Genomic DNA, 26,358 nt, shown 5'->3' with positions numbered 1-26,358 from the left:
TAGCAAAAACCAAACAGATATAATATAAAATTCAATGAATTCGAATAAGCTAGATTTTACTTGCTTTCATAAATAAGGCCATCTTTTAAGAACGTTTCATTGGCTTCCTTTCTCTCTTTCTCTCTCTCTCTCTCTCTCTCTCTCTCTCTCTCTCTCTCTCTCTCTCTCTCTCTCTCTTTCTTCCTTCCTTTCTTTTTTTTTCTTTCTCTTGTTGAATCGCAAACAACGAGATGGATTTATTTTTTTTTCCTTCGTTCGAAACTATACCAATCCTTTCACCCGCAAATCCTCCGACGCAAAATTACGCGAGATTCTTTTCCCTCGTAGGCACGTCGAGCATAATGACTCTTTCTGTCGGTCTCCTACTTTTGCGCTCTTTGTCCTATCTCGCCGTCGGCCGTTGAAAAAAAGATTCCTGGACAATCCTCACCAGTCGTGTATAATTATTTCTCATTGTAAAGTACTTTTTCCTTGTTCTGCTGTAAACAACGATATTATCGTCATAATGATGGAATTATTAATCGTATGTATATATGTATGATTTGCAACTTGGATATAAATTCGTTCGGTTGCTTTCCTTCTTCGACAGTGATTCTTTAATAGGACGAATTGCTTTGCGGTAGGAATAGTTTCTCTTTCTCTCTCTCTTTCATTGAACAGATGATTAAACCGTCTCGTTATCGAGGCTAACGAGCATGCCTTCCAATCTCTCGACTCCTTGAAATTCACAACGTTGTTCCAGATTTAACCGATAACAAGAGTTCTCTTCGTACGTCGATATAGAACGATCGTATTGTTGAAATGTATGCAAAGATGAAACATTTCGCTTCCGCATCGAGGAACAGCCTAATTCATTACATACAGCACCTTTTTATTTACTTCTATAGAACGATTAATAACAATATCAACGTTTGTTATAGATCACAAGTTTTTTCTTTTTCATTAATAAGGATGTCATTAATAAGGATGTCATTAATATATAAATTGAATGTTAAGTGAAATTCAATCACGATAATCTGAAATAAGAAAAATGAAAATGAATTAATTGTTTGTCATGTTTATTACTATTTTATTTTACTTATCAGTCTTCGAGTTGAAAATAATTAATAACAGATCTGCCAATTATCTTTTCTTATCGTAGATAATACAAGAAAGATAACTAGGCCAAATAAAATGAAAAAGTATCGTTTTGAACTTTTTTTTCGATTTTAAATGAAATATCAGTTCTTTTTTCTTTTCTTTTCTTTTTTTTTTTTTTTTTGTAATTTCTTAAAACTTGCATTGAAAAACATATAGACTTTAATTTTCAATTTCATTATTTCATAAATTTGTCAAATGGTACTTACATACTACAAATTTATGGAACTTATCCCTTTTTTTTTTTTTTTTTTTTTTTTTATCAAGTTATCTTTCTTCTTCCGTCCATCTTTCATCTTTTAATGTCCATGCATTGAATGATCATGGTGTCCACTAACACTAGAATTCTTCTCTTTCGGCACATAATTTATGAAAAATGCTAAACACCAAACGGTAAAAAGTACGATCAGGATCAAGAATGTTATCGAATTAAAACTGTCCCAGCCTAAAATGATTTGTTTTGATGATTTTATTTCCCGAAAATTTTCATCGTCCGTACGACGACGATTGCTTTCTGGAAATCTATTGGAGACCATTTCTTCCGTAAGGTTCGCGTTTCTAACAAGAAATGACGGATAAATCGAAATACGTTAGATTATATGATTTCGGTCGCATTGATAATGATTGGCGAGACGTTTCATCAGTTTTAATACTGGGAAAATAACCGATTAGATAAAGACAGTTGATACGTACAAATATTTTCATAATATTTTATATCAGATATTCTATTTATGTATGCAGTAAATGAAACAATAAATATAGATATATATATTTTTTTTATTAATTTTATTTTCAGATAATATTTCCTAAACAATAAACTAATTTATAAAAAATAAATACGTACATTATATATAAATATATTATTATTATTATTATTATTATTATTATTATTATTATTATTATTATTATTATTATTGTATTGTTTTATCATTAATCTTATTAATGCTTCTATCGATAATATTAGAAAATTAAAGTGTATTATTAAATGAATTATTAATATTTAATAACATTACATAATAATGAAATAATATAAATAATAATTAATAGAAATAATTGCAATTAAATTATGGTGCTAATTAGAAAATAATCGTTTTATCACGAACAACAATCTACATTGTCGCTGTTTAGTTTTTTCCAAGAGAAGAGCCAATAACCGAGCGCTGTTCCAATTACCACGGCGATGCACAACCAGACATTAAAAGTCATAAATATGAGCATTAAAAAATATCCTATTATCATCTGGCAAACATGTAATATCACTTGAACTAGATGAACCATAGAAAAGATCATCTGTCTGAAATACGAGAAATGATCATTTGTTATTATCATAAACTAAAATAATTATAAAGTACTTACATCCTCGTCTTTTTTATATTCTTGCTCACCAATGCTGTATAATTAAAAAGATGATCACTGTAAATAATAAGAAAGAAAACATTTTACAAAGGGATTAAAATTTTTTGAATCGTAATATCACGTGACTTACCGATAACTTTTTAGCCCTTCGTAAATCATCGTAAGCAGAATAATACCGATCATGGAACCACCCATGCCAATCCAATCGGTTGTTCGCCATCCTTTGAACAGAATCGTTTCGCTAACACCACCGTGAAAACTCATCTGAAAAAAAAAAGTGTATTAACAACGTTTTCGTTATCTAAAAAAAATGAATGAACTAATAATTTTAGGACGCACCGAATCCATCTTGGCATATTGGGACGATGTCAGAAATTTCTTTAAGGTAAATTCTGTATCTACGGAGCGAAGTACTGGTTATCGATAACAAGATAACGTATCTATATACATATATATATATATGTATATATTTAGATATATATATATATATATATATATATATATATATATATATAGATGGATATACATAGACGCATATATCGTAAGAAATAATTATCATAATTATCGTACATGAAATGAAAGTTAATTAAATCTAATGATCTATCATATTTCATCGTTATTCTTCCCAATTATAAATCAATGCTGTTCGATCAATTCTCCAATATGAGTAGAATAATGTGTCGAGATAGAGTTCAATATTGAAAGGTTACATTGGTGGTCACATCAAAATTCGATCTTCAGTTTTAATGAGGAGACGCGATAAATGGTTTTAGAGGAATGAAAAAGGGGTTGAAAAAGTCGATAATACGGGAGTGTGAAGAACGAAAAAGCGATCGAAGAATTTCTCATAGTCATTGAGAGGGTTGTTGGGGAGGAGTCGGAAGGAAAGGAGAAGTAGGGGAAAGGAAATGAAGAGAAAGGAAAGGATAGGAGAAAGGGCAAGTAGAAACGGGATAGGTTTTTAGTCAGGCGCATATCTCGATCTAGCGAGAGATTGGAAGGACTTCGGGTGCGCATACCAACCCCTCCTTTCGAAGGATCAGGCCACGAAGATGCCTGGCCTGCGTGAACGAGAGGAGCGCAACCTGTGGCTGATACTGACCGGCGCGCCTCCCTGCGTCCGGAAATTCAGCCACGCTCAATTCTCAAACGTTCTCTCTCGCTCCTTTCAGTTCCATTCGAACCACGGCTCGGTTGTATTCGTCGAGGACGCCGGTGCGCATCGTCGTGTACGTTTGCGATACAAGAAGGAGAGGAAAGCGTTAAAAGCTTTCCCTTTCGCTCATTGTTTCATTTCTTTCTAATTTCTTTTTTTGTTTGTTTTATTTTTGTCCCTTCTTTTCTTCGTTCTTTCTTTCATGAGTAATTATACGTAATGTACGTTCGTCCGTCCGTCCATTCGCACGTCTCGTTACATACACGAAAGATTCTATAATCAAAGCTACAATGCACTCACTTTTAGACTCATTGAATAAGATTACCTGGATTTTTCTTTTCGTATGATATCGAAGAATAATACAGTGGACAAGAAAAATAGATACAGTGAGAACGGAACGAGTGACTTCGTTTGATCGACTAATTGTCTTCCTGTTGCTCGTTGCTGGACTTGGAAAATCACAAGAAAAACAGGTGCGTTATCTTTCCTTTGTCCCTCTCTCTCTCTCTCTCTCTCTCTATCTCTCTTTCTTTCTTTCTCTCTTTTTCTCTCCCTCCCTATATCTTTGCGATAATTATTATTATGTTCTTTTTATGTTCTATTATGCATTTTCGTTTATCGTTACTTCCGCGTAGAGAACGTAATATTTTTTTCAAGGTTTCCATTGGCTTATCTGTCGACAATAAAAAAATTTTCTTTTTTTTTCGGCGAGAATTTCTGACGCGGGAGACAGGGCAGGGTCAACGCACCATCGCGAGAAACGTTCGTTGTACGCACCACGCGCGCACCAGGTGCGCCAATGTGCGTGAAACAACGAGGAATCGAGCGCCAATGGGATAGAAATGTTTTTTTTTTTCTTCTTCTTTTTCGTTAATTCGATATGCGACGATTAAACGACGTTAATTAACGAAAACCTTATGTTTCTAATGGAATAAGTCGCTCGATGATCGGCCGCGAAGATTAATAGTACGAAATATTTTTGACTTGAACAATTACATTCCGAAAAATTCTATGAATCGTACCTTTTGGTAACAATCGGAAAATAAATTACTGATTTAAATGCTTCATTAATGTTCATTGATATACTCGGGATTATGCAAATTTAATTTAATTTTCAATTTCAATAATAAATTTATTTATTTTATGAGGAAGCGTTGGACAAATCGAACGCTTTAATGGAATTAATTATTTTAGAATTTCTTTCTCAAACGCAATACGATAATATTTTTTTTTTGTACCCACTTCCGCGTACAACGAAAATATATATATATACATATGATTTTCTAATAAAATGATATAGACAATTGTGTTATATAATTATGTGCATGATTTTGTTATCAAAAAAGAAGTACATGCGATAGAGAAATGCGTTGTTTAAGGTCGAAATAATGTGTAATGTTCTTGATTTTTATCATATATAAAAAGACAAGTTTATCATGTTGCATAATGCATTTACATGAAAAAGCGATTACGAAATGACTCCTACTTAAGAACATGTATGTATAAGATTACCATGACATTAATGAACGAAATATACAGCGGTCACCCCTGCGATTAAGATTACGTTTAAGTGTACGTCATGTTAACCGCGAATGCGCGTAATTACATCTTTGTCTTTGGAGAAATTGACGTCTATGGAGAGAGACATTTGTTCGTAATGTTATGACCATTTCGATTATTAACGATGAGACTGGTATGAGAAATTCTTTAAATTTTATTAACTTCATAGGCTAAATAATTTCTTTTTATCATGATTTATTTCTCATATGCAGAAAAAAAAAATAACAATGAATACTTTCCGCATATGTATACTATTTATTTTGAAAGCATGACAAAGCAGATAAAACGTCAGAAATAATTTGCTTTGTTTCATGTATTAACCTTTCGCTAACAAAGGAACTAAAATAGAAAATAAAAAATTCATATCGGGCTGTGAATTGCCTACGCTAAAATTGTAAAAAAAGAAAAAAAAAGTACCATTAATCGATTATTAATACAAATAATAGGCACGTTAATAATTAAAATATCATTAAATTAATTAAAATTTATACATTAAAGTACTTTTTATGTAGTACATGAAACGTATAGTGTAAAGTACAATTCATGAGTATAATACAGGAAAGCATTAATATTTAAAAATTTCAGTTGCTATAAAACGAAAACATTGATATAATTTACAAATTATTTCGAGCAAAGTCTTTTGAAAGATCTTTTGCGTGCAATCTGTTATTTGTTAATAGAAAATAAATAAAAAAGGTAAAAATAAAAAAAAGACATTTCTCTTTCTCTCTCTTTTTCTACGTTCTGTGTGATCTTTCATTCGATTTCGTTTCTCGTTTCCTTTACTGGGGTGAAAACGTTCACTCGCGCGTAACCATAGTTATGTCGCGCGAAAATCGATATTCCCTGAATATATCCTTTCCCAAATAATTTTCTGTAGGTTGTAACTTGTTATTAATTGGAAACGAACGACGATAGATAGATATTCCCAGTAGATATAAAATCGAAGAATCATCATTTAGAAACGAATTCGTTTCGTCGATAAAGAAAAAAAAAAAAAAAAAAAAAAAAATCAATATGATAGGCGGTAACGATGATTCTCGTCAAAAATCTCGTAAAATGGAAAAGTCTTTCTTTCTCAGTCGAGAACGTATTAACTCCCGTAAGCCTTCGAAAATCGATTTTCTCTGTATTGAAGCGGATATCATAAACGGTAGAAAATTTTACTTCGAACGGTATCGGTTAGAACAAGGGAACGATTTGATAATGTGTTCCATATATATGTACCTCGTTCCATTATCTTTTTTATATATGAAAATATATGTAGTTATATGATAGCTCGTAAATCGTGTAACACATAGTATAACGTAGAAAATCCCACATCGGTGTCGTATGTCTTTATTATATCGAAAAAAGGGGGTCGAAGTGAATTCGATACCGAGCTAATGAAAGCACACGATCGTTTTATCCTCGTAAATGCTTCTTAAGGTTGCCGTGACACTTTTAATGGATATCAAATACCAAATGCTTACGGGAAAGTTCGGAGAAACATTCGATGGGTTATAAATAAAATTTCCAAGACAAGCGGGTTAATCACGTGTTAAAATATTTATAAATAAATAAATAAATAAATAAATAAATAAATAAATAAATAAATAAATAAATAAATAAATAAATAAATAAATAAATAAATAAATGTATATATATATCATACATGTATTTTGATAGATATACGTAGAGATTCACGTAAAATAGTGAGTTGCTTTTCTCGAATTAGCAACATCCGTTGAATTCGCATCTCAATCGAAAAGCGTCCTATAGCAGAAGCGAAGGAGTCAGTTAAGAAGGAGAGGTAAAAAAAGAAAAAAGATAAAAAAGTAGTAGTAATAGTAGTAGTAGTAGTAGTAGTAGTAGTAGTAGTAGTAGTAGTAGTAGTAGTAGTAGTAGTAGTAATAGTGGTAGTAGTAGTAGTAATAGTAGTAGTAGTAGTAGTAATAGTAGCAGTAGTAGTAGTAGTAGTAGTAGTAGTAGTAGTAGTAGTAGTAGTAGTAGTAGTAGTAGTAGTAGTAGTAGTAGTAGTAGTAAAAGAAGAAGAAGAAAAAGAAACAAGGAGGTAGAATCGATCGTATTTAAAGAACTTCTGATGTTATTTTTGTTTTCCCCTACCAAGTGACACCCTTTTAACTACGCAACAAACCGGATTGGTGGTCGCGCGTGGTTATACGCGCACATTACTTTAACTTCAACGCTTAATTAATCGTCACACAAGAGTAACCAGCCTTTTCAATCTTGTTTCAGGCGTAACGAGGGCACCTAGCTTAAAGGCAAGAAAACGTTACCCTACGATGCGTAAACCGGCGCTCCAGTTAATTAACGATGCGATGACACCGAATACGAGGATGACAGTAGCGAAGGTAGTGACAACAACAGGAAGAACGACGATGAGAACGACGACTACAACTACGACGACAACGACGACAACGACGATGACGATGACGACGACAAGAATGATGATGATGATGATGATGGGTACGCGATGAAAGATAAAAGAACGTCGAGTGAACTCTCGTGAAATCGCGCCACATCAGTCCGACCAAAGAGGAAAAGAAACGCGTAATGACTCGTCGTCAACCATCGGCGATATTTTCTCGCGGACCACGAAGAAAAGAAAGGAAAGAAGAGAGAACAGTTAGAAGGATTTCGAGGGATTTCGAGGAAAGAAAGAAAAATTCCTTAGGAGTTCGTTAAACCTCCGTGTTTCTCAAAGACTGCTACCACTCGCCAAATTTTTAACGTTTTACACTCGTGCCAAATAGGCACCCTACTTAATAAATAGGGACCAAGGTCCAAAATTTAGAGGAGAGTTTGTTCGAAAATAGATGTATATATAATACAAGAAAAGTGGATCGTCCGGTAGCTCTCGTTGATCGAGCTCGTCCTAAATGGAAGGGAGGAGGGAGTACGCGAGGAGAAAATTTCGCGGCTCAAAGAAGGCGTCGATACGTCGACGCTGGTACGACAAGGAAGACGTCTTCGTCTTCGTCGTCGTGGTCGTCGACTTCGAGCTATGCGAATCGCCGAGAAATTCGCAGAGCGCTGCCTGCTCCGAGGATAGATAAAGGAGTCGCTACGGAGAAGAGAACGTTAGATAAGAATAGGATGCCGGGGCAGACGTCAACTCGAGAGAGCAGCGAGGTTATCCGAATGGAACCCCTGGGTAGAACATCCAGTTCACGTAGCCCCGGGCAAAACGGAACTGCCAATAGCACGGAAGTACCAGTGATTTCAGGTAGGTCAAAGATCGAATTATCAATTTTTTCTTTCTTAAGATCCCGATAAGTTTCCTTTTTAAATTATGACTATAATGATAAGTTTATCAAATCGTTGCTCGTTGAACATTCTTCGTCTATGTTATATAATTTCATACTATGTCTACTATCGAAAAACAACGGATAGGAAGAAGAGGGGGAGGGATGAGAGGGGAATCATATATACATACGTATAAGCTTCGCGTGACTAACGCTTGACGCTATCTACTCAAACTTAAACGTTCCGAGATGGATGCTTCTCTCGATCCCGTGAGATTACTTTCTGTCTCTACTTCTTATATAAATGATTGATTTATATAATCATTACTTGTCAAAAACCGATTAAACTCTATTTTTCAATTATTAAATAATAAAAAAAAAATAAATAAATAAATAAAAAAGAAAAAAAAAGAGAAAGAAAAAAGTAGAATGGCAATAGATAATATTCTTATTTGAAAAAAAAAAAAAGTATCGAACGTTGCCTTCGGATACGTCGACCTTCGACCGAGCATAAATTTTTCAGGGTACGATCGTAAAGCGTACACCAGAGCGACCGTAAGAAACGAAATGTATTACGTTGGAATTGGCGTGTGCAATGCGAGACGGGGGAAGATATTGGAATAATTTATATCGCGTATCAAGATCCGTGTTATCTTCGCGGGCCTAATGTAGGCTGGACGAAACCACTGAGTTAAGGGGATGGAGGAGGTCACAAGTTCAAAAGTTCAGTCGTTTATAAATGTCTCCGGATTCTACGAACAGCGAGGTGATCCGAAATCTGGGCATTAATAAGTCACTAAATTATTCGTCAATCGTGAAGTTGTCTTTCCGGAAAAAAAAGAAAAAAAAAAAAAGAGAAAAAGAAAAAAAGAAAAAAGAAAAGAAAAGAATAAGAAAGATTATAAACGAAGACGTTATATATAATCGTATCGTTTGTTCGTTTATCAATCGTATTTACGATACAAATTGGATTATGGTATAGATTTGTTGTATTTAAGAGCAACAACAATGAAAAAAATATTTAATACTATAATCACGATAATCTTTGATATGAGACAAATATTTTAAAGCTTCCGATAAAAAAAAAAAAAAAAAAAAAAAAAAAGAGAGAAAGATATCATCGATCGAGATTGGCAAGGAAAACGAGAACTCAAAGAACGGTCGTAAATGTTAAAAGTTTTACGATTCTTTCTACGATGCGTAAAACGCGTATAAATTCAAAGAACGCGTATAACGATTAAGTTTATAGCTTTGAAACGATACGTATCTCATGGCGAATCTTTGAAATTACATTGATTTATCTATCTATTCTGGCATCTAGTGGAAAGCTCTCTTTTCGTTCTATCTCCTTTACGTGCCAAATCAGTACATTTTATCGACATTATAACGCACTCTCGTGATCTCATAAAATAACTGGAAAATTTTCTTTAAACGAAATCGCTTTAACCCATTCGTATAATATACGAAAATATACAATTCGTCAATTTAATTCAACGACGATGCCATAACAAAAGTGAGTCTTTGGATTCGTTGAAAAACATTTGCCAGGACCAGTGGTATTCCTTCGAAAGAAAGGATACTCTGGTGAAAAGAGTGTTTCATTTCCCGTGTCTCGCCATTTGCTTTATGAAGAAACCACCCTCTTAGAGCTATCGTGAGGTTACGGCCTTAGGGCAGAGAGCAAACGAGAAAGATAGAGAGTGAAAGAGAAAGAGAAAGAGGAAGAAGCGGAAGGGCTGAAAGCGTTGCTTCTCTCCGTTCTACGTTCTCTCCTCACCTCGTTTCGCGACCCTCTCTAGAGTGATATTGTCAGCATTTGGTGGCTTTATATATCGAATCTCTCAAATAGAGCAGTGGATTCGAAGTGTTCTGGCTTGCGGTGGTATTAACAAGGAACTTTCGAGAGCCTCTCGGCGATTGAACAATCGCGATCTCCGGGTACAAAAGATAAAAATCTTTCTCTTTTTTTTTTTGTTTTTAAAAGAATCAGTCGACTCCGCATCTTTAAAACACGTTCTTATATTGATTTAGCATTGTACCCTCCCATGGCTTCTCATTTTTTATCCCCATCGTTTGCTCTTTCCCAATCCCTCCTTCCCACTCCCATCTTTCTTCTCACTTTCTCCTTCTTTTTCTCTCTCACTTTCTTCCTCTTCCTCCCTTTTTGACCTCTCTTCTCTCTCTATCTCTGTTTCTATCCTTCTAATAGAACAGAAGGATGGTCTCAAGAAACGAACTTCGTGAAAAGACTTCGTAAACGTTCCCAATTTTATTGGAACACTAGTTGCTCGGCTGCTCGAAGCGTTTATGTTCGAAATACGAAGATCATGCCGCGAATACGAATGTCGGAAATAAAATGGCTATACTCAACTGTCTACTTAGGAATTCGATTTCAATTCGCCTTGTGTTCGGTTAATACTCTTTTCATGACAATTGAGTAATGTAGTTTATTTAATCGGATTTGAATATTAGATAATATGAAGCTGCAAGATACTAGATGGCAAGATTGATAGTTAATTTAATTTACGAATTGATTTATGAAACTATTCTTCCGTCGATAAATCAAATGATTATAAGAATCCATAGAAAGGAAATATTTCAAAGAAATTGATGAAACAAATATTAGGAAATACTGCTTAGATTTTTCTCTTTTTCTTTTCTTTTCTTTTTTTCTTTTTTTTTTTTTTTAATAGAACGTCGTTGATTATGCAAATTAAACAGCATTTTCTGCACCTCCATTTTATTCCTCCAAATCCAACATAAATCTTAAAGAAAAAATGTCCCTTTCTCGGTCACGTATTTTATCATTTGCCGGAGAACCAAAGTACCGTCTCGCTCGATTGCTATGTAAACGGTCTACTAACTTAACAGCTGACTGAAAGGAAAGAGACACAGTATTTACTCGTGCATACAGAGACTTTTATGAGCGTATCATTAAAAAGTGAACTTTAGTCAGATCTTTTTAATTCAAAATCGTGCGCCAACGAGAAAATTACGATGAGCGTAGCTTTATTTGTACTTTTCAAAGAAGAACCTACATTAAATCCAACGAGAGAGTAAGTTATTGGGGTACTTCGAATATGATTAAATGCACCGCTCGTTAGTTTAAAAAGAGTTATAGAAAGAGAGAAAGAGAGAGAGAGAGAGAGAGAGAGAGAGAGAGAGAGAGAAGGTGCGGTCTTCGTCAAAAGCTCAATCGTCGATAGAAGGAAGCACCCTTGGTGTAGAGTAGCCTTTTTACCAAGCAATAGCTCGAAACACAAAAGAATACCAGCGACATGAGCAGCACGATCAACAGAAACAGAAAACCCGCTTTACTCGTCGTTGTTGAGAACATTTGGACGATGGCGCCACCGTGAAAGAACGCCTCCAACCCTCGAGAATAGTAGAGACGAACGACGACGAATCCACCCCCCTCGCGAAGCGCTCTTCCGGCAGCAGCAGCAGCACCAGTACCACCAGCAGCAGGGTACTTTGGAAAGCCGCCATTTCTGCCTAACACCCGCAGTCGCTATATTCGCGCTTTAATGCCAATGAAATGTCAAGGCACGTCGGACGTTATAGACTCGGCGACGTCGTCGGGACATTCGGTTACTCATTCGTGAGCTCGCGCATCCTCGTTTTTTCGCGCGTTTCCGTGGCGTGTCGGTGTCGGTGGTGTCGTCGTTGGCCCTCGTCGTGCTCGTGCTCGTGCTCGTGCTCGTACAACGAGCGCCCATACACAAGAGCCCAAAGAACGCCGTGATAATATTGTAACGCAGCCTCCTCGAACTCGCGCCTTTCCATCATTGGCAGTGAGGTGACAATTCATAACCGGATAAATCCGGACAAATCACTTAATAAGTGACTAATCAAGGTACAAGAGCCTAAGGATAAAACTTCGGGGAAGATCGAGGCCAGCCCTGAACAATCGTTTGACCTTGGAGCACGAGGTGACCAGGGTGTCAGTAGGAAAGAAGACTATACTGGCTGAACAGAGGGAACCCCTGATCAAAATTTCATATGCCTCGAACAACGGTCAGGTAAAGGGACTCGTTTATCGGAGATCGCTGCCGAATCGGTTCGCGATGAGCGAGCAAGATGTGGACGACGTTGCCTTTTTGACAGGTGAGGGATCATCCCCGAACTCAACGCAAATACTCTTTCCAGCTTTCTCTCTCTCTCTTCTCTCTCTCTCTCTCTCTCTTTCTCGCTCTCAAGATTTGTTGATGTCTCGTACATCTATTTCTCTCTTTCTTTCTCTTCGACCATCCAGTAGAGTTTACTCGTGTTTCTTTTTCATTTGGAATTGCCCGTCCAGATGGCCCACTTACGGCTTTACCGAGCTGCGAATAGACTGCACGAGGAGCACGTGCGTACGATCAATAAGAGGGAAGCTTCTGTCCGATCTTTCGAAATAAAGCGCGCACATCTACTACCCCTTGCTTCTCCCTACCTCCCTATCCCCCTCCCTCCTTCCCACGCGTCCTGCCGATCCTTTACTTTCATTGATGAGTTCGCTTATCGAGAGTGCTTTATTGGCAGCGACTAGGATAAACGTGGCTCTCTCTCTCTCTCTCTCTCTCTCTCTTTGTCTGACGGCCGCATAATGATACCCAACCTTCGCTACTCTTCTCTTTTTCTTCGACTATTATTTTGTCCTTGTTGCACCTAGTGCAAGGTCTAGCGGAATGCTCTCGACCCGTTCAAACGGAAGTCGGTCGGAATGATAAGGCACCTTTCAAGGATTTCAAATGGCTCTTATAACGACATAGAAACTAGTTCGAACAAGTTACTCCGTCGTCGTTGACGTCGTTTCATCTACGCGTATCATTGCTTACGACTTCAATTCAAGCGTACGTTTAATGCATTGAAACGCGATCGTAGTACCATTGAAACTCGTGGAAAATCAGAACGTAATGTTCCAACTCATGCGTTTGTTTTCTAAGATTCTGAGCATAACCGCATTAACGTCATTGTAGACTGACGTCGAGCAATTCGAAATCCGGGTCAAGTGGCTAGTGGAAAGTATGAAACTTTGATGTGGTTCGTACGCGAAAAATTCTCTTATGCCTGGAAAAAGAGAGTTTTTATGGCATTCCGAGCTTCTCCCTCGTACCACCATCATACCCCTTTCGGTGACATTCTTTTCACGAACGAACAAATTCGCGCGGGCTTTATTCGCGTCGTTCAAAAATAAAATATGAATTTTCCCGCGATAAGTTCTTTCTCATCGACATCGTAGCCCCGTTTCAAAACTCAAGAGTCTCACGAGAGTTCCGCGAGCAACGACGATTAACAATGGGAAGAAAATGAGAACTGCTTTGTCGATATTTTTACCGAAGAAAAAAACCGTGCATATGACTCGATCATCGAGCATTCTTCAGTAGAATTCCTTTGTTTTAGAAGACAGCAACACTGGATTGCACAAACGTAGCATTTACGAGCCCAATGGAATCGTTTGCTCACAAAAAAGAGCACTTTGCATAGCCACCGTCGTTTTCGCGCTACTTTTCGCCATATCACTCATCATTGCCTTCGCGGGACCACAAAATGGTATTTAGATCATATTCGATATTGTAATTTGTTAATTAATAATTTTTATTCATACCGATTCGTTTTAACAGACTGCCCTTGTGCTGGACAAAGGCCGGCCAATATGGAAATCGAAGACGATGAAGAGAGCAACGAGCCTATCGCAACTAATGGGGAGGTACGAATGGTTCTTTGTATTCTAATAATGTTATCTTTTCAATCTTGTCTCCTCTTGAAACAATCATTTTCAACATTCACAAATATTGTAGTTCATTAAATGATAATATATTTATTTATCCACGCGCTTGAAAGTCTTTGACAAAAATCGAATGGCCAAGCGAATGATACAGCTTGGCGGGAAATCAATCGCTAGGGTCTCTCTCTCTCTCTCTCTCTTTCTTTCTCGTAAAGCAAAGTATACGAACACTGCTATTGGTCATGCATATTTTAGTATTAGAAGCATGGACGATGGTATACGTTCGTAATGCTTTATTACAGACAAGACGTGCGTAGTTATAGATAAGCCAAGGCTATAACAATGACTCTTGCAGGTGTTCCCATGGAATAACGTCAGACTACCTACATTCGTGCATCCTACTAGGTATAACATTACCATCCATCCAAATCTTACCACCTTAGAAGTTAAAGGTAAATCTTAATAATTCTTTTTATTACATTATTTAGGATAGACAATTATTCAATCGATTTGTATCGTCAAGTATTCATAATGTCGTTTCGATTTACAGGACAGGTCACGATCGAATTTTACGTCGATAAAGAGACCAATTTTATCGTCTTCCATAGTAACAACTTGACAATAAATGAAAAGGTAAGAACGACGAAATATTTAAGTAATGTCTACACGAGAACGAACGATAGCATTTATTTTTCCGATCCTTGCCAATTACATTCCAGATGGTCCAAGATCGCAAAGGCCATAGATTGAAAATTGCAAAATTGCTGGAGTACCCGACGCACCAGCAATTGTATCTCCAACTGGAAGAGAGCAAATTTCGTAAAAGGGGCAATTACACGGTCCACCTGAGATTCGTTTCAAAGCTGGCGAGTGAACTGGAGGGTTTTTATCTCAGCAGTTACGTCACCGCCGATGGAGAAAAGAGGTCACTCCGAAATTGTAATCATTTTCGATTCGGAAAGCGCTTCGAGGCGATCCTCGTTTCACGTCTCTCATCGTTCGTCAAAATTATTTAATCGTATTGTTTTTTGGTTATCAGGTACTTGGCAACGACTCATTTTGAACCCACGTATGCACGATCGGCGTTTCCCTGTTTCGACGAACCGCAGTTCAAAGCAAAATTCAAGGTCTCCATATTTAGGGATAGATTTCACATAGCGCTTTGCAACATGCCTGTTGTCAATACGGAGGATGCTGGATTTTATATGGGCACTGGTCTTGTAAGTATTCATCACGATTAAAAATAATCATCGATCATATATAAAATTACTTTTTCTGCAGTAAATAAACATTTTTGGAACTGCTAATTACTAATGACTTATCTCTGTTACAAATTAATCAACCTATTCGTTCGGAATATAATTAAAAGAGATCTATGAAATTTTTAGCTTCGAGATGACTTTCAACAATCCGTCGAAATGTCGACTTATTTGGTGGCGTTCGTTGTATGCGATTTTAAGAGGATTTCCGAGATGACAAAGAGAAACATTTCTGTGAGCGTTTACACAGCAGAATCGATGCTTCCTCAAGCGAGATACGCAGTGGATATCGCTGCACGTACAATGGATTACTTTGAGTCTTTCTTTGGAGTACATTATCCACTGCCTAAACAAGGTACAATGATCATTGTAAAACGATCTTATCATGAAAGAATCAATGGATTTTCATTTATTCCTACATCCCTCACAGATTTGATCGCGATTCCTGATTTTGGTGCCGGAGCAATGGAGAACTGGGGCCTAATTACTTATCGAGAAACTGCAATATTGTACGATCCCGAAGAAACATCGACTGCTACACATGAATGGATTGCCGTTATTGTTGCCCACGAATTAGCACACCAATGGTTCGGTAATCTCGTTACGATGAAATGGTGGAACGACCTTTGGCTGAACGAAGGAGCGGCCAGTTTCTTCGAGTACAAAGGAGTCAATCACATTTCGCCGGAATGGAGTATGATGGATCAGTTCATTCTTGACAAAACGCAACCTGCCTTAGATCTTGATGCACTCGCCAGTAGTCATCCTATCAGTATACATGTCAACGACCCAAGAGAGATCGAAGCTATCTTCGATACGATCAGCTACAGCAAAGGTGCCTCGATTCTCAACATGCTTGAAGGTTTCCTTTGCGAAGACGTTTTGAGAAGTGGACTAAACGATTATCTCAATAGTCACGCTTATGGAAATGCGGACACCAAAGACCTTTGGGGCGTTTTCACTAAACACGCCAATCGCACGTTTGACGTTAAAGTAAGTGTCGTTAATATTAAGTAATGACGAGTTTAATATCTAATAAAATTGAAACTATTGACATAGGCCATAATGGATACGTGGACTCAACAAATGGGTTTTCCTCTGATCACGATAATCCGTGATGGAAATACCATCACGGCCAGTCAGAAAAGATTTCTCGTCTTGCCGAATGAAAATGATACAGAAATTTCCAATCAAAAATCACCTTTCAACTACAAATGGTACATTCCTTTGAGTTACTATACGGACAAGGAACCGCAAAAACTGCACAACGTATGGATGAATTTAACCGACGGTAAGAGCCTCCCATGAAAAATATTTCATTCTATTATCTTCCTAATATCGTCGTCTAATCGTCTGATTCAACGATATTTCAGTGACCTTCGAAATTACGAGCGACGTCGAGTACATCAAGTGCAATATCAATCAAAGTGGATTTTATCGAGTGACTTATCCTGAGGACATGTGGATGTCAATCATCATGACTTTACATAACAATCATACGCAGTTTAGTCCGGCAGATCGCGCAAATCTTATCGATGATGCATTCACGTTATGCGAAGCGGGCGAATTAAATGCTACTATCCCTTTGGAACTTTCTTTGTACCTTCTTAACGAAAGAGATTACGTTCCATGGGCCACGGCCCTCAGGTACCTACACTCTTGGAAGGAAAGATTAGCCGAAAGTAAGGCGTACAAGAGATACATCGAATTTCTTAAACGATTGTTAGGTCCTGTTACAAAATATGTCGGTTGGACGGACGAAGGATCTCATTTAGATAAGTCAGTATTATATAAAAAAATATTTTCTCGACTTTCATTTAGCATTATCTTAATTTAAACGTTATTCCTAGATTATTACGAATTGGGGTGCTACAATCTGCGGTATCGGTGAAATTGAACAGCGTCGTGGAACCAGCGAAAACACTCTTTAACGATTGGATGTCGAATAGCAAACGTATCGGCCCAAACATTCGCGATGTTGTTTACGTTGCAGGAATAAAATTTGGTGGAGAAGATGAATGGAACTATTGTTGGTCGGTTTATCAAAAAACACAAGTTCCTAGCGAGAAAACGTTGATGTTACAAGCGCTTGGTGCTACCTCGGATCCGTGGTTGTTACAACGTTATCTTTTACGTTCCTTGGATCGAGAGAAGGTGAGACCTCAAGACGTTGAGACTGTTATAGGATCCGTGGCTACTAATCCGGAGGGACAGTTTCTTGCTTGGCGACATCTTAAAGCATACTGGCACGATATACAAACATTGTTTGGTAACGGTACGCTCACTATGGGTGGCTTGATATCCGTTGTTACGTCGGATTTCTTTACGGAACACGATTACCGCGAGGTAGATAAAACATTCCTATATATATTCGATTTTTTAAATCCGATAAGAAAATAATTTTCATTTTTTTATCTGTCAAGGTTTCCGAATTTTTCAAGAAAGTGGACGTTGGTAGCGGTAAACGGGCGCTAGAACAGAGCTTGGAAACGATAAGATTCAATATTCATTGGGTGAAAAACAACGTGGACGTACTGGACGACTGGTTGATCAGCTATTTGGACGTTCACTCGTGTTAACCCTTGCTCGTCGGAAATGGGACAGCAATGACCCGGAGTTGTTCGGTCGTTTTATCGGTATGGCTATTTTTGTTCATTATATTTATACGAGATACCCACCGAGCGGGTATAATAACGCGACATAGCCTACTTGAAAAGGCCGAGATCCGAGCGCGCTATTAAAATGGTCAGGGATGGCCCATTTCCGCCAAATTTTCCTTCTGTGGTTTTGTTTTTCTTTTTCGTCGAAAGACTATTTCTACCTAGGCAACAATTAGACTGCAAAGAAAGACAATCCGACAACGAGACGAGAGGGACGGGGAGAGGGTCTTTACTGCTCTAACTTTTCACTGATGAAAATTACACACGTATACATACACGTTTACACCGAGAACCCCGCTGGGTATACAAAAGCTATTTCTCTCTCTCTCTCTCTCTCTCTCTCTTTCTCTCTCTCTCTCTCTCTCTCTCTCTCTCTCTCTCTCTCTCTCTCTCTCTCTCTCTCTCAGTCTCATGATTAGGCCTCGCCTGTCGGAAAAGAAATCTTCTTGACAGTTGATGACGAGCGTAATACTTGCCGAATTGTTTGTATGTAACATATTATACACCGATTTATACGCACTTTCGAAAGTATTTATTTACTGTACACGCGGTGCGTGCAGATTGGAATATTAGGTGTAAAGAAGCGTAAGCGTAAAAAAAAAAAAAAAAAAGAAAAGAAAAGAAAAGAAAAAAAAAAAGAAAAAAGAAACAGGAAAAAAAGAAACAAAATAGAAGAGAAGGGAAAAAAGAAAAATAAAACAAAACAAAACAAAACAAAAAAAGAAAAGAAAAGAAAGAAAAAATAAGAGAGACGAAGAAAATTTATAATATTATAAAGGGGAGGGAAATAGGGGGAAATAGAGGACAATGTTATTTTACAGGGTAGTCGTTGACCCGTCGTCGACGCGTCGACGAACCAGGGCTAACGACCTACGCCTCGAAGGACGTTTAAAAACAGTCTTTCGTCTTCCCCTGAGTATATTGAACTTTAAAGGAGTGACAATAGTCACCTCCACGTGATGCCCAACGCCCCATTCCTAAGAACCCATCCATCGGAGTGTATTAAGTTTGTACGTAGTGCGACGAACGGATCGAACTTGTTGTGGGGGAAGGCAAGGAGGAAATTAAAAAAAAAAAAAAAAAAGAAAAAAAAAGAAAAAAAAGAAAAAAAAAAGAAAGAAAGAAAGAAAGAAAAAGAAATGTGCTTGAACGATGGCGATAATGATAATGATGATCATGATGATGATCATGATCATGATGATGACGATGATGATAATGATGATGATAATGATGTCGATCGAAGAAACAGAAAAATTCGAGAAGTAGCTAAAATCGGCGGTTATTGTTTAGATGTAATCAATTTATCATAGAGGATGTCCGAAACGAAGTTCGTAAGAGCAGTCACTTTGTACGTTTTAAGTAGCATATCAACTATTAGATGGTCCGAAAAGCAAAATCCAAATCCGAGTCTATTTCGAAGGAGATCATTGGTATCGTCTCTCTGCGAAAGGCAACGGGAAAGATTTACGAGTTTAGTATATGTATGTAATATTATGAAACATCGAGAAGATAAAAAAAAAACAAAAAAAGAAAAAAAAAAAGAAAAAAAAAAGAAGAATGAAAAATAATGAAACAGACGGTTTTGCCGGAGGTGAGTGTATTAAAAGGAAAACGAAAAAGAAAAAAAAAAGAAAAAAGAGGAAAAGAAAAGAAAAGGGAAAAAAAATGAACATAAGAAAAGAAAAGAACAAAAAAAAGAAAAGAAGAGAATAAAAAAAAAAAAAAAGTAAAAAAAAAAAATAAACGTACCGTGTATGTTATATCCACGTGTATAATTCGTATTCGCTACAGGTTGTTGGAAGCGCGGGAAAGATTGTACGTCTCGCGTGGAGCTGATCGTTCTCCATGTGTGAAGTGTAGCCATATATAGAAAATCGGATATTTTATTATGAGAGAAAAGTGTATAGATTTATATCATCCTGTGACGCTTTGTACGGTGTGCATGAAAAAAAAAAAAAGAAAAAAGGAAAAAAAAAAGGAAAAAGAAACAAAAAGAAACAAAAAAACCCACAACAACAACAACAACAACAACAACAACAACAACAACAACAAACGAACAAAGAAACAAAGAAAAGAGTAAACTGAAAAGAAGAAAAAAAGAAAAAATAAGAAAAGTAACAGAAGGAAAAAACATTATTAAGGAGTAAGGAATCGTCGTGCGTCGTGCTCTCAAAAATCGTAAAAAAAGTTTATTAATGAGTAAAAGAAAAGAAAAGAACAAAAGAGAGAGAGAGAGAGAGAGAGAGAGAGAGAGAGAGAGAGAGAAAAGAAATTATAAGAGAAGAAAACCGTCTACGGTGCCGAGACGCGGAGAGGTGATTAATAATAATAATAATTAATAATAAAAAATAACGATAATGATAATATATCCAAAAGCGGTCCTAATCATTGCGCCTCAACGTTTAAGAGAGTTAACTCGTCGCAACTGACAATGAGAGACCATCATTCGTTTCTCACTTTCTTCCTTATCCTTTCCCTACTTTGTATTTTCTATAATAATTTCCTCTAGCCACATCCTCCCCCCCCCAACGTTCTTATCTTCGTTGTTTCCATAATTTCGTATCATTCGTATCGTTCACGCGAAAGAAACGTTCGTTCCTCGTTGGGGCGCGCGAAACGAGAAACGACATACATACATACATATATATATATATATATATATATACACGCAAAACACATACATGAATGAACACACATAGAGAAATTTTCCTGGCGCGAGCGTGAGTGAGAAGGGGAAAAAGAAAAGAAAGAAAAAAGAGAATACCTACACGAAAGGTCGAAAGACGAATGTCAAAAAAGTACTCTCCTCGCTATCTTTTACGCGTCTCGTTATCTTCCACTGCCCACCGTAATTTCCGATGAAACGTATATGTTAATCGAACCTCTCGAAAAATATATCTACGTCGGATTTGCGGGTTCTCATCGCCGTTCAGGTTAAGACAGTAGCACTCGTTAGTAAAAGAGAGATAAACGTTCATGTTATTATTATACAACGTTAATCGAGCAAGAGCACACAAATCGAAACAGCTGTCTCTCTCTTTCTCTTTCCCTCTCTTTCTATCTGCATATTTCTAACATGCTCTATCCTTTCATTCTCTTTTTCTCTCTCTCTCTCTCTCTTTCTCTCTTTCTCTCTTTTTTTTTATCCTTTCATTCTCTCTCTCTCTCTCTCTCTCTCTCTCTCTCTCTCTCTCTCTCTCTCTCTCTCTCTCTCTATTTTTGTTTTCCATGCAGACGCCTTTACACGACTGCCGATAACGCGAAATTTAGCGCTACGATACTTAAGCGTGTTCTTTAACGCGGAAGCTTACCGCTAAACTTCGTACAGTTACCTCGATTTCCTCCGACAAAAGGGAGAAAAAGAAAAAAGAAAAGAAGAAGAAGAAGAAGAGGAAGAAGAAGAAGAAGATAAAGATAAAAGACAAAAAGTATATAACAAACGCGAGATAAGAGATCGAGTATAAAAATGACATACATACATAAAAACACACTCACATAAATACCTAAGGAAAATTGTAAATAACGGCAGCGTATCAATCTTTCATCGTCCCATTAAGTAGATTTTGATACACTCCAACGGCGAATTAACGAATCGACGCACAACTAGATAACCTTACGTGTAAATAGCATATTTTTTCACTTAACGAATATTCTCTCTCGTTAAAATATTATAACGTCGCTCCCAAAAAACAACAGGAAAAGCGTGCGAGAAAGCTCCGATGATCTTACGGGAGCGTGATTGGCCTATGTTTAAACACAACACAACAACAACAAACAGAAACAACAACAACAACAACAACAACAACAACAACAACAACAACAACAACAACAATAACAACAACAGTCATGTAATATCCGAAAGTATTCGTATAAGAAGCGCGTGCAATATTTCTCATTGCTTTCATTGAAAGGATCGAAATCGCACAGACCATGTTCCTTTTTAAGAAAATTATCGGACTGTATAAGTCCAGGATAAATAAAAAGGATAATCGTTGTCAATGACACACGTTATTATACGTTTTATTCATACATATATCAGCGATTATCGACCGTGACGATTTTCTTTCTTTCAGTACATCAGGACAGAAATATATTTTCATTTCAACGTTATCTTCCTCTTGGAATATGATATGTATGTACATATTTATGTATATATGTATGTATGTATGTATGTATGTATGTATGTATGTATGTATGTATGTATGTATGTATGTATGTATGTATGTAAGTATATATGTATGTATGTATGTATGTATGTAAGTATGTATGTAAGTATATATGTATGTATGTATGTATGTATGTAAGTATGTATGTAAGTATATATGTAAGTATGTATGTATGTATGTATGTAAGTATGTATGTATGTATGTATGTAAGTATGTATGTATGTATGTATGTATGTATGTATGTATGTATGTATGTATGTATGTATGTATGTATGTATGTATGTATGTATGTATGTATGTATGTATGTATGTATGTATGTATGTATGTATGTATGTATGTATGTATGTATGTATGTATGTATGTATGTATGTATGTATGTATGTATGTATGTATGTATGTATGTATGTATGTATGTATGTATGTATGTATGTATGTATGTATGTATGTATGTATGTATGTATGTATGTATGTATGTATGTATGTATGTATGTATGTATGTATGTATGTATGTATGTATGTATGTATGTATGTATGTATGTATGTATGTATGTATGTATGTATGTATGTATGTATGTATGTATGTATGTATGTATGTATGTATATATATATATATATGTATGTATGTATATATATATATATATGTATGTATGTATGTATGTATGTATATATATATGTATGTATGTATGTATGTATGTACGTATGTATGTACATATATATATATATATATATATTACAATGTAATTTATTCATCGTTGATTTACGCGTAAAACGCGCGAGCGATTTTCTTAAGCCGAAGCGACTTTCTAACGAAAGACTGGACAACCAGAGTAATCAAGAGTACATAATACTTTATGTATTTTATGCAATCACGACACGATATCGTTAAAACGTCTATAAGAGAACGAGGCTGTCTTTCGTCTCATATTTATGAATGAATTATCGATATAACGATATATTGTATACCGTTCTCAACTGTACTGTTGTCATAGATATTTTGTTGTATAAAAAAAAGGCGAAAAAAAAAATATGAAACTACGAGATATGTACAAGCATACAAAATGAATATATTATATGTTTAATGTAAATATCATTATCGATTTCTATTCACCAAGAATCAATGAAGAAAGAGAGAAAAAGAGTATCGGAGTCGAGTTTTTTAATTCACTTTCATATTACCCGCGCTATTACGTGACCCAATGACGTAGCATTATCAATATTCTAATCATCTTAGCGGCATAAAGACGAACGGCATAAAGACGAACGACAGTCCGATCGACGCAATATCAGAGTCCGCCTTAAAGCAGTAACCTTCTCGTTGTATTTTTTAAAAGTTGACGGAGAAAATACGCGTAAGAAAAAATTTATGAATGATTAAATGATCTTACAGTTCGTTAGTTCACGATATATATCACTGGATTGTGTTATTCTACCATTTATATTATTCTTTTTATTTTATATCTTTTGCCGCCGTCACCGCCGCCACCGCCGCTCCCACTCGTTTTACTAGCTCTCTTTCTCTCTCTTTCTCTCTCTCTCTCTCTCTCTCTCTCTCTCTCTCTCTCTCTATTTCTCTCTCTCTCTTTTTCTCTATTTCTCTCAATCATTCAGACCTTTCAAATATATCGTTGTCTTTATACTTCATTGACGAAAAGTGAAAAGGAAAAAGAAGAGAGGATGGTTCCGGTAATGCTTCAAATCGAGGATCTATTGCATATCAGGGTTCTCTTGTCGTGTAATGACGTCACTTCCCAAATAAAAATAATGAAAAACAACTACGAGGTAAGAAATTGTCAGTCATATATACATGTGTGTGTATGTATGTATGTATATGTGTGTGTGTCTGTGTGTGTATATATGGCTCGATGCATACAAGGTAGATGTTCACGCATAAATATAATTTATTCGAGTTTGTTTCGTGCGCGAAAAAAGAAGAAAAATGAAGAAAAAAGAAAAAAAAATAAAAAAAAAAATAAAAAGAACAAACGCCAAGCTCACTTGCGCGATCTAGCGCCTACGATCAAGGATTGACGACGACAACGCTTCCAACGCGACTCGTTACCACGTGATATTGATATGCCAAAGTTCGATTATACTGCAACATCGATGATTACATTCGTCAGTCTATATATGTATCAGGCATACATCGCGACGCGTTAACATTCGAAATTGTACTTATTCCTAGTTTTTCATTTGCATCTATTTATATATGTTAATAAGATACCACTTTGGTTATATTCCACGTTTCATATTGTTTCTAATATTTCCTTTGTTCATTTGTAACCTCCATTAACGAACGGAAAAAAAATGTAATAGACGGTTTTTTTTGTTAGTTTTTCCTCCTATTTTTTTTTATTTGCTTTTTTTTTTATTTTTATTTTTTTATTTTTATTTTTTTCGTGAACATCGCGAACATCGAAAATATTTACTTTACGACGATATGTGTTCTATCGATCGATCGAAACAGATCGAAGCAATTTCTTCCAAAAAAAAAAGCACTAGTTATATAATTTGTATAAGTTGATTTACTTTTTTTTTTTATGACGAAATATTCAAAAAGTTTACTTCGATCGTCATTCATCCATAAATTTACTATCTATAACGATTTTTAATCTCCACAGTATCAACACTTTTTTTACGTTCGAATAAGTATCGTTATTAAAAAAAAAAAAAAAAAAAAAAAAAGATATATATATATGTATATATATATATATAGAAAAATTTAATAAAGATAATAAATATTCATACATATATGTATATATAGTTCTTTGTGAAGCAAATAAAGGAAAAGAGAAAAACAAAGAAAGACAAAGGTCAAAGAGACGAAGCGAGCTTTATCGATAAACGTAGTTATTAAAGATGCAATTAAATAATATTACTATTTATTTATGATCACGTGTTCCTGGACACAATCACGAATTTATTCATACTATCGGTCATCTACACTACGAATATATTTATATATTGTTATAAAAGTAGACTTAAAGAAATTAAAGTTATACATACGTAATAAAACGAATGCGATTTGTATATTTAATTTCGTGTAGTACGTGTAGTAATTTAAAGATGATTCGTTGTCTCTCTCTCTCTCTCTCTCTCTCTCTCTCTCTCTCTCTCTCTCTCTCTCTCTCTCTCTCTCTCTCTCTCTCTCTCTCTCTCTCTCTCTCTCTCTCTCTCTCTCTCTCTCTCTCTCTCTTTGTCGGATTATTTGATAACCTTCAAAAAGTAAAAACATAATAAATGTCAAAAATGTAAGAATAATACGTTTGGTAATGAAGGTCAATCAATGGGAAGATTTTAGATTGGAGTACGGCTATGTTATCGTCATTATCGTTTAAAAACAAAAGCGTCGTCGTGTATTTTAATCAGATATCGGAAGTCACGATTGATTGTGCAATAATGAACTTTTCTTGGTAACAAAAAGTAATGGAAGGATAAAAAAAAAATATTAATGAAAATGAAATGAAAAGTTACGCTATTATATAAGTACCGTCGCAATTTGTTTTGATTCCAGTATATCGGACGATACTATTTAATATTTATCCGTATAAGTCACGCACTAAGTTATCGATCGTCAAGAGAGTGGATCACGTATTATATTTCGATCTTTCCTCGCGACAAGTACGGACATACGTAAAGTGATTCATAAAATTACAGACAACACACACACATATATATATATACATATATATATATATATATAAAAATATTAAACATACATTATTACTGTCATAGTCTCGTATGGTGATATCATTTAACCTTTAAAAACGTTGACAAAAAATTTTTTCAATAATCATCATATCTCATATGAATATAAAAAAAATCTCTCGATTCAAAGATATATAAAATTATTTAAAATCGTATGTTATTTATTTAATTATTCATTTAAAAAAAAAAATCTAATATAAGATAACTAACCTATCAAGGGAGATCTTCCAGAAATTTGAAATTCCATCGTAATATTTTATCTCTTTTCTTTATTGCACTCGTATACCTTCACGTAATTCTTTTCACGTTTCGCTTATACACGTCCATCTTAGCGTTCGTTTCTTTGTTCTTTGAAAGTGAAAAACTTAATTAATATCATAACAACGAGAGAGAGAGATAC

The 26,358-nt window shown here is 35.8% G+C and overlaps 3 protein-coding genes and 1 long non-coding RNA gene across 19 annotated transcripts in view; 2 read left to right on the top strand and 2 right to left on the bottom strand.

Annotated features, from left to right (window-relative positions):
* Nucleotides 1-122: 122 nt before the first annotated feature.
* LOC118441735 (uncharacterized) lies at nt 123-1,739 on the bottom strand. The gene is made up of 2 exons (XR_004838217.2): nt 1,347-1,739; nt 123-1,016 (listed from the first exon to the last, which is right to left on the bottom strand). It is a non-coding gene; the product is annotated as an uncharacterized LOC118441735 (long non-coding RNA).
* Nucleotides 1,740-2,113: 374 nt separating this feature from the next.
* On the bottom strand, nt 2,114-26,322 carry LOC118441734 (high affinity copper uptake protein 1). Of its 9 annotated transcripts, XM_085657266.1 has the most exons (6): nt 26,169-26,303; nt 25,257-25,466; nt 2,833-2,891; nt 2,624-2,757; nt 2,494-2,550; nt 2,114-2,431 (listed from the first exon to the last, which is right to left on the bottom strand). In XM_085657266.1, exons 1-6 carry the CDS (start codon nt 26,203-26,205, stop codon nt 2,233-2,235), a joined length of 696 nt encoding a protein of 231 aa, XP_085513392.1. In that variant the 5' UTR covers nt 26,206-26,303; the 3' UTR covers nt 2,114-2,232. The 9 variants fall into 9 exon arrangements, with proteins under 9 accessions (XP_085513392.1, XP_035722426.1, XP_085513394.1 ...); XM_035866533.1 differs by lacking the exon at nt 25,257-25,466 and having other exon boundaries at nt 26,169-26,302; XM_085657268.1 differs by lacking the exon at nt 2,833-2,891 and having other exon boundaries at nt 26,169-26,300.
* Nucleotides 3,981-18,952, top strand: LOC118441732 (endoplasmic reticulum aminopeptidase 1). Of its 5 annotated transcripts, none has more exons than XM_035866526.2 (14): nt 3,981-4,122; nt 7,448-8,438; nt 13,846-13,992; nt 14,064-14,149; nt 14,523-14,619; nt 14,718-14,800; nt 14,887-15,092; nt 15,207-15,387; nt 15,556-15,781; nt 15,857-16,419; nt 16,486-16,717; nt 16,800-17,205; nt 17,277-17,772; nt 17,850-18,952. In XM_035866526.2, the coding sequence occupies exons 2-14, from the start codon at nt 8,309-8,311 to the stop codon at nt 18,003-18,005; spliced, it is 3,009 nt and encodes a 1,002-aa protein (XP_035722419.1). In that variant the 5' UTR covers nt 3,981-4,122; nt 7,448-8,308; the 3' UTR covers nt 18,006-18,952. The 5 variants fall into 5 exon arrangements, with proteins under 5 accessions (XP_035722419.1, XP_035722418.1, XP_085513391.1 ...); XM_035866525.2 differs by having other exon boundaries at nt 13,843-13,992; XM_085657265.1 differs by lacking the exon at nt 13,846-13,992.
* cnc (NFE2 like bZIP transcription factor cap-n-collar) overlaps nt 17,923-26,358 on the top strand; it is a 95,306-nt gene continuing 86,870 nt past the window's right edge. The window contains exons 1-2 of one of the 4 annotated variants that reach the window (XM_085657262.1): nt 23,419-23,602; nt 23,862-24,032. In XM_085657262.1, the coding sequence (XP_085513388.1) occupies nt 23,928-24,032 (105 nt within the window). In that variant the 5' untranslated portion in view covers nt 23,419-23,602; nt 23,862-23,927. Of the gene's footprint in view, nt 18,063-23,418; nt 23,603-23,848; nt 24,033-26,358 lie in introns of those variants that run through there. The other 3 variants (XM_085657263.1, XM_035866519.2, XM_085657260.1) reach the window with 3 other exon arrangements.

This window comes from Vespa mandarinia, chromosome 5 (genome assembly GCF_050613455.1).
Source record: "Vespa mandarinia isolate Hongniang chromosome 5, ASM5061345v1, whole genome shotgun sequence".
Classification (NCBI taxonomy): domain Eukaryota; kingdom Metazoa; phylum Arthropoda; class Insecta; order Hymenoptera; family Vespidae; genus Vespa; species Vespa mandarinia.
This window is presented reverse-complemented; position numbering and strand designations above follow the sequence as displayed.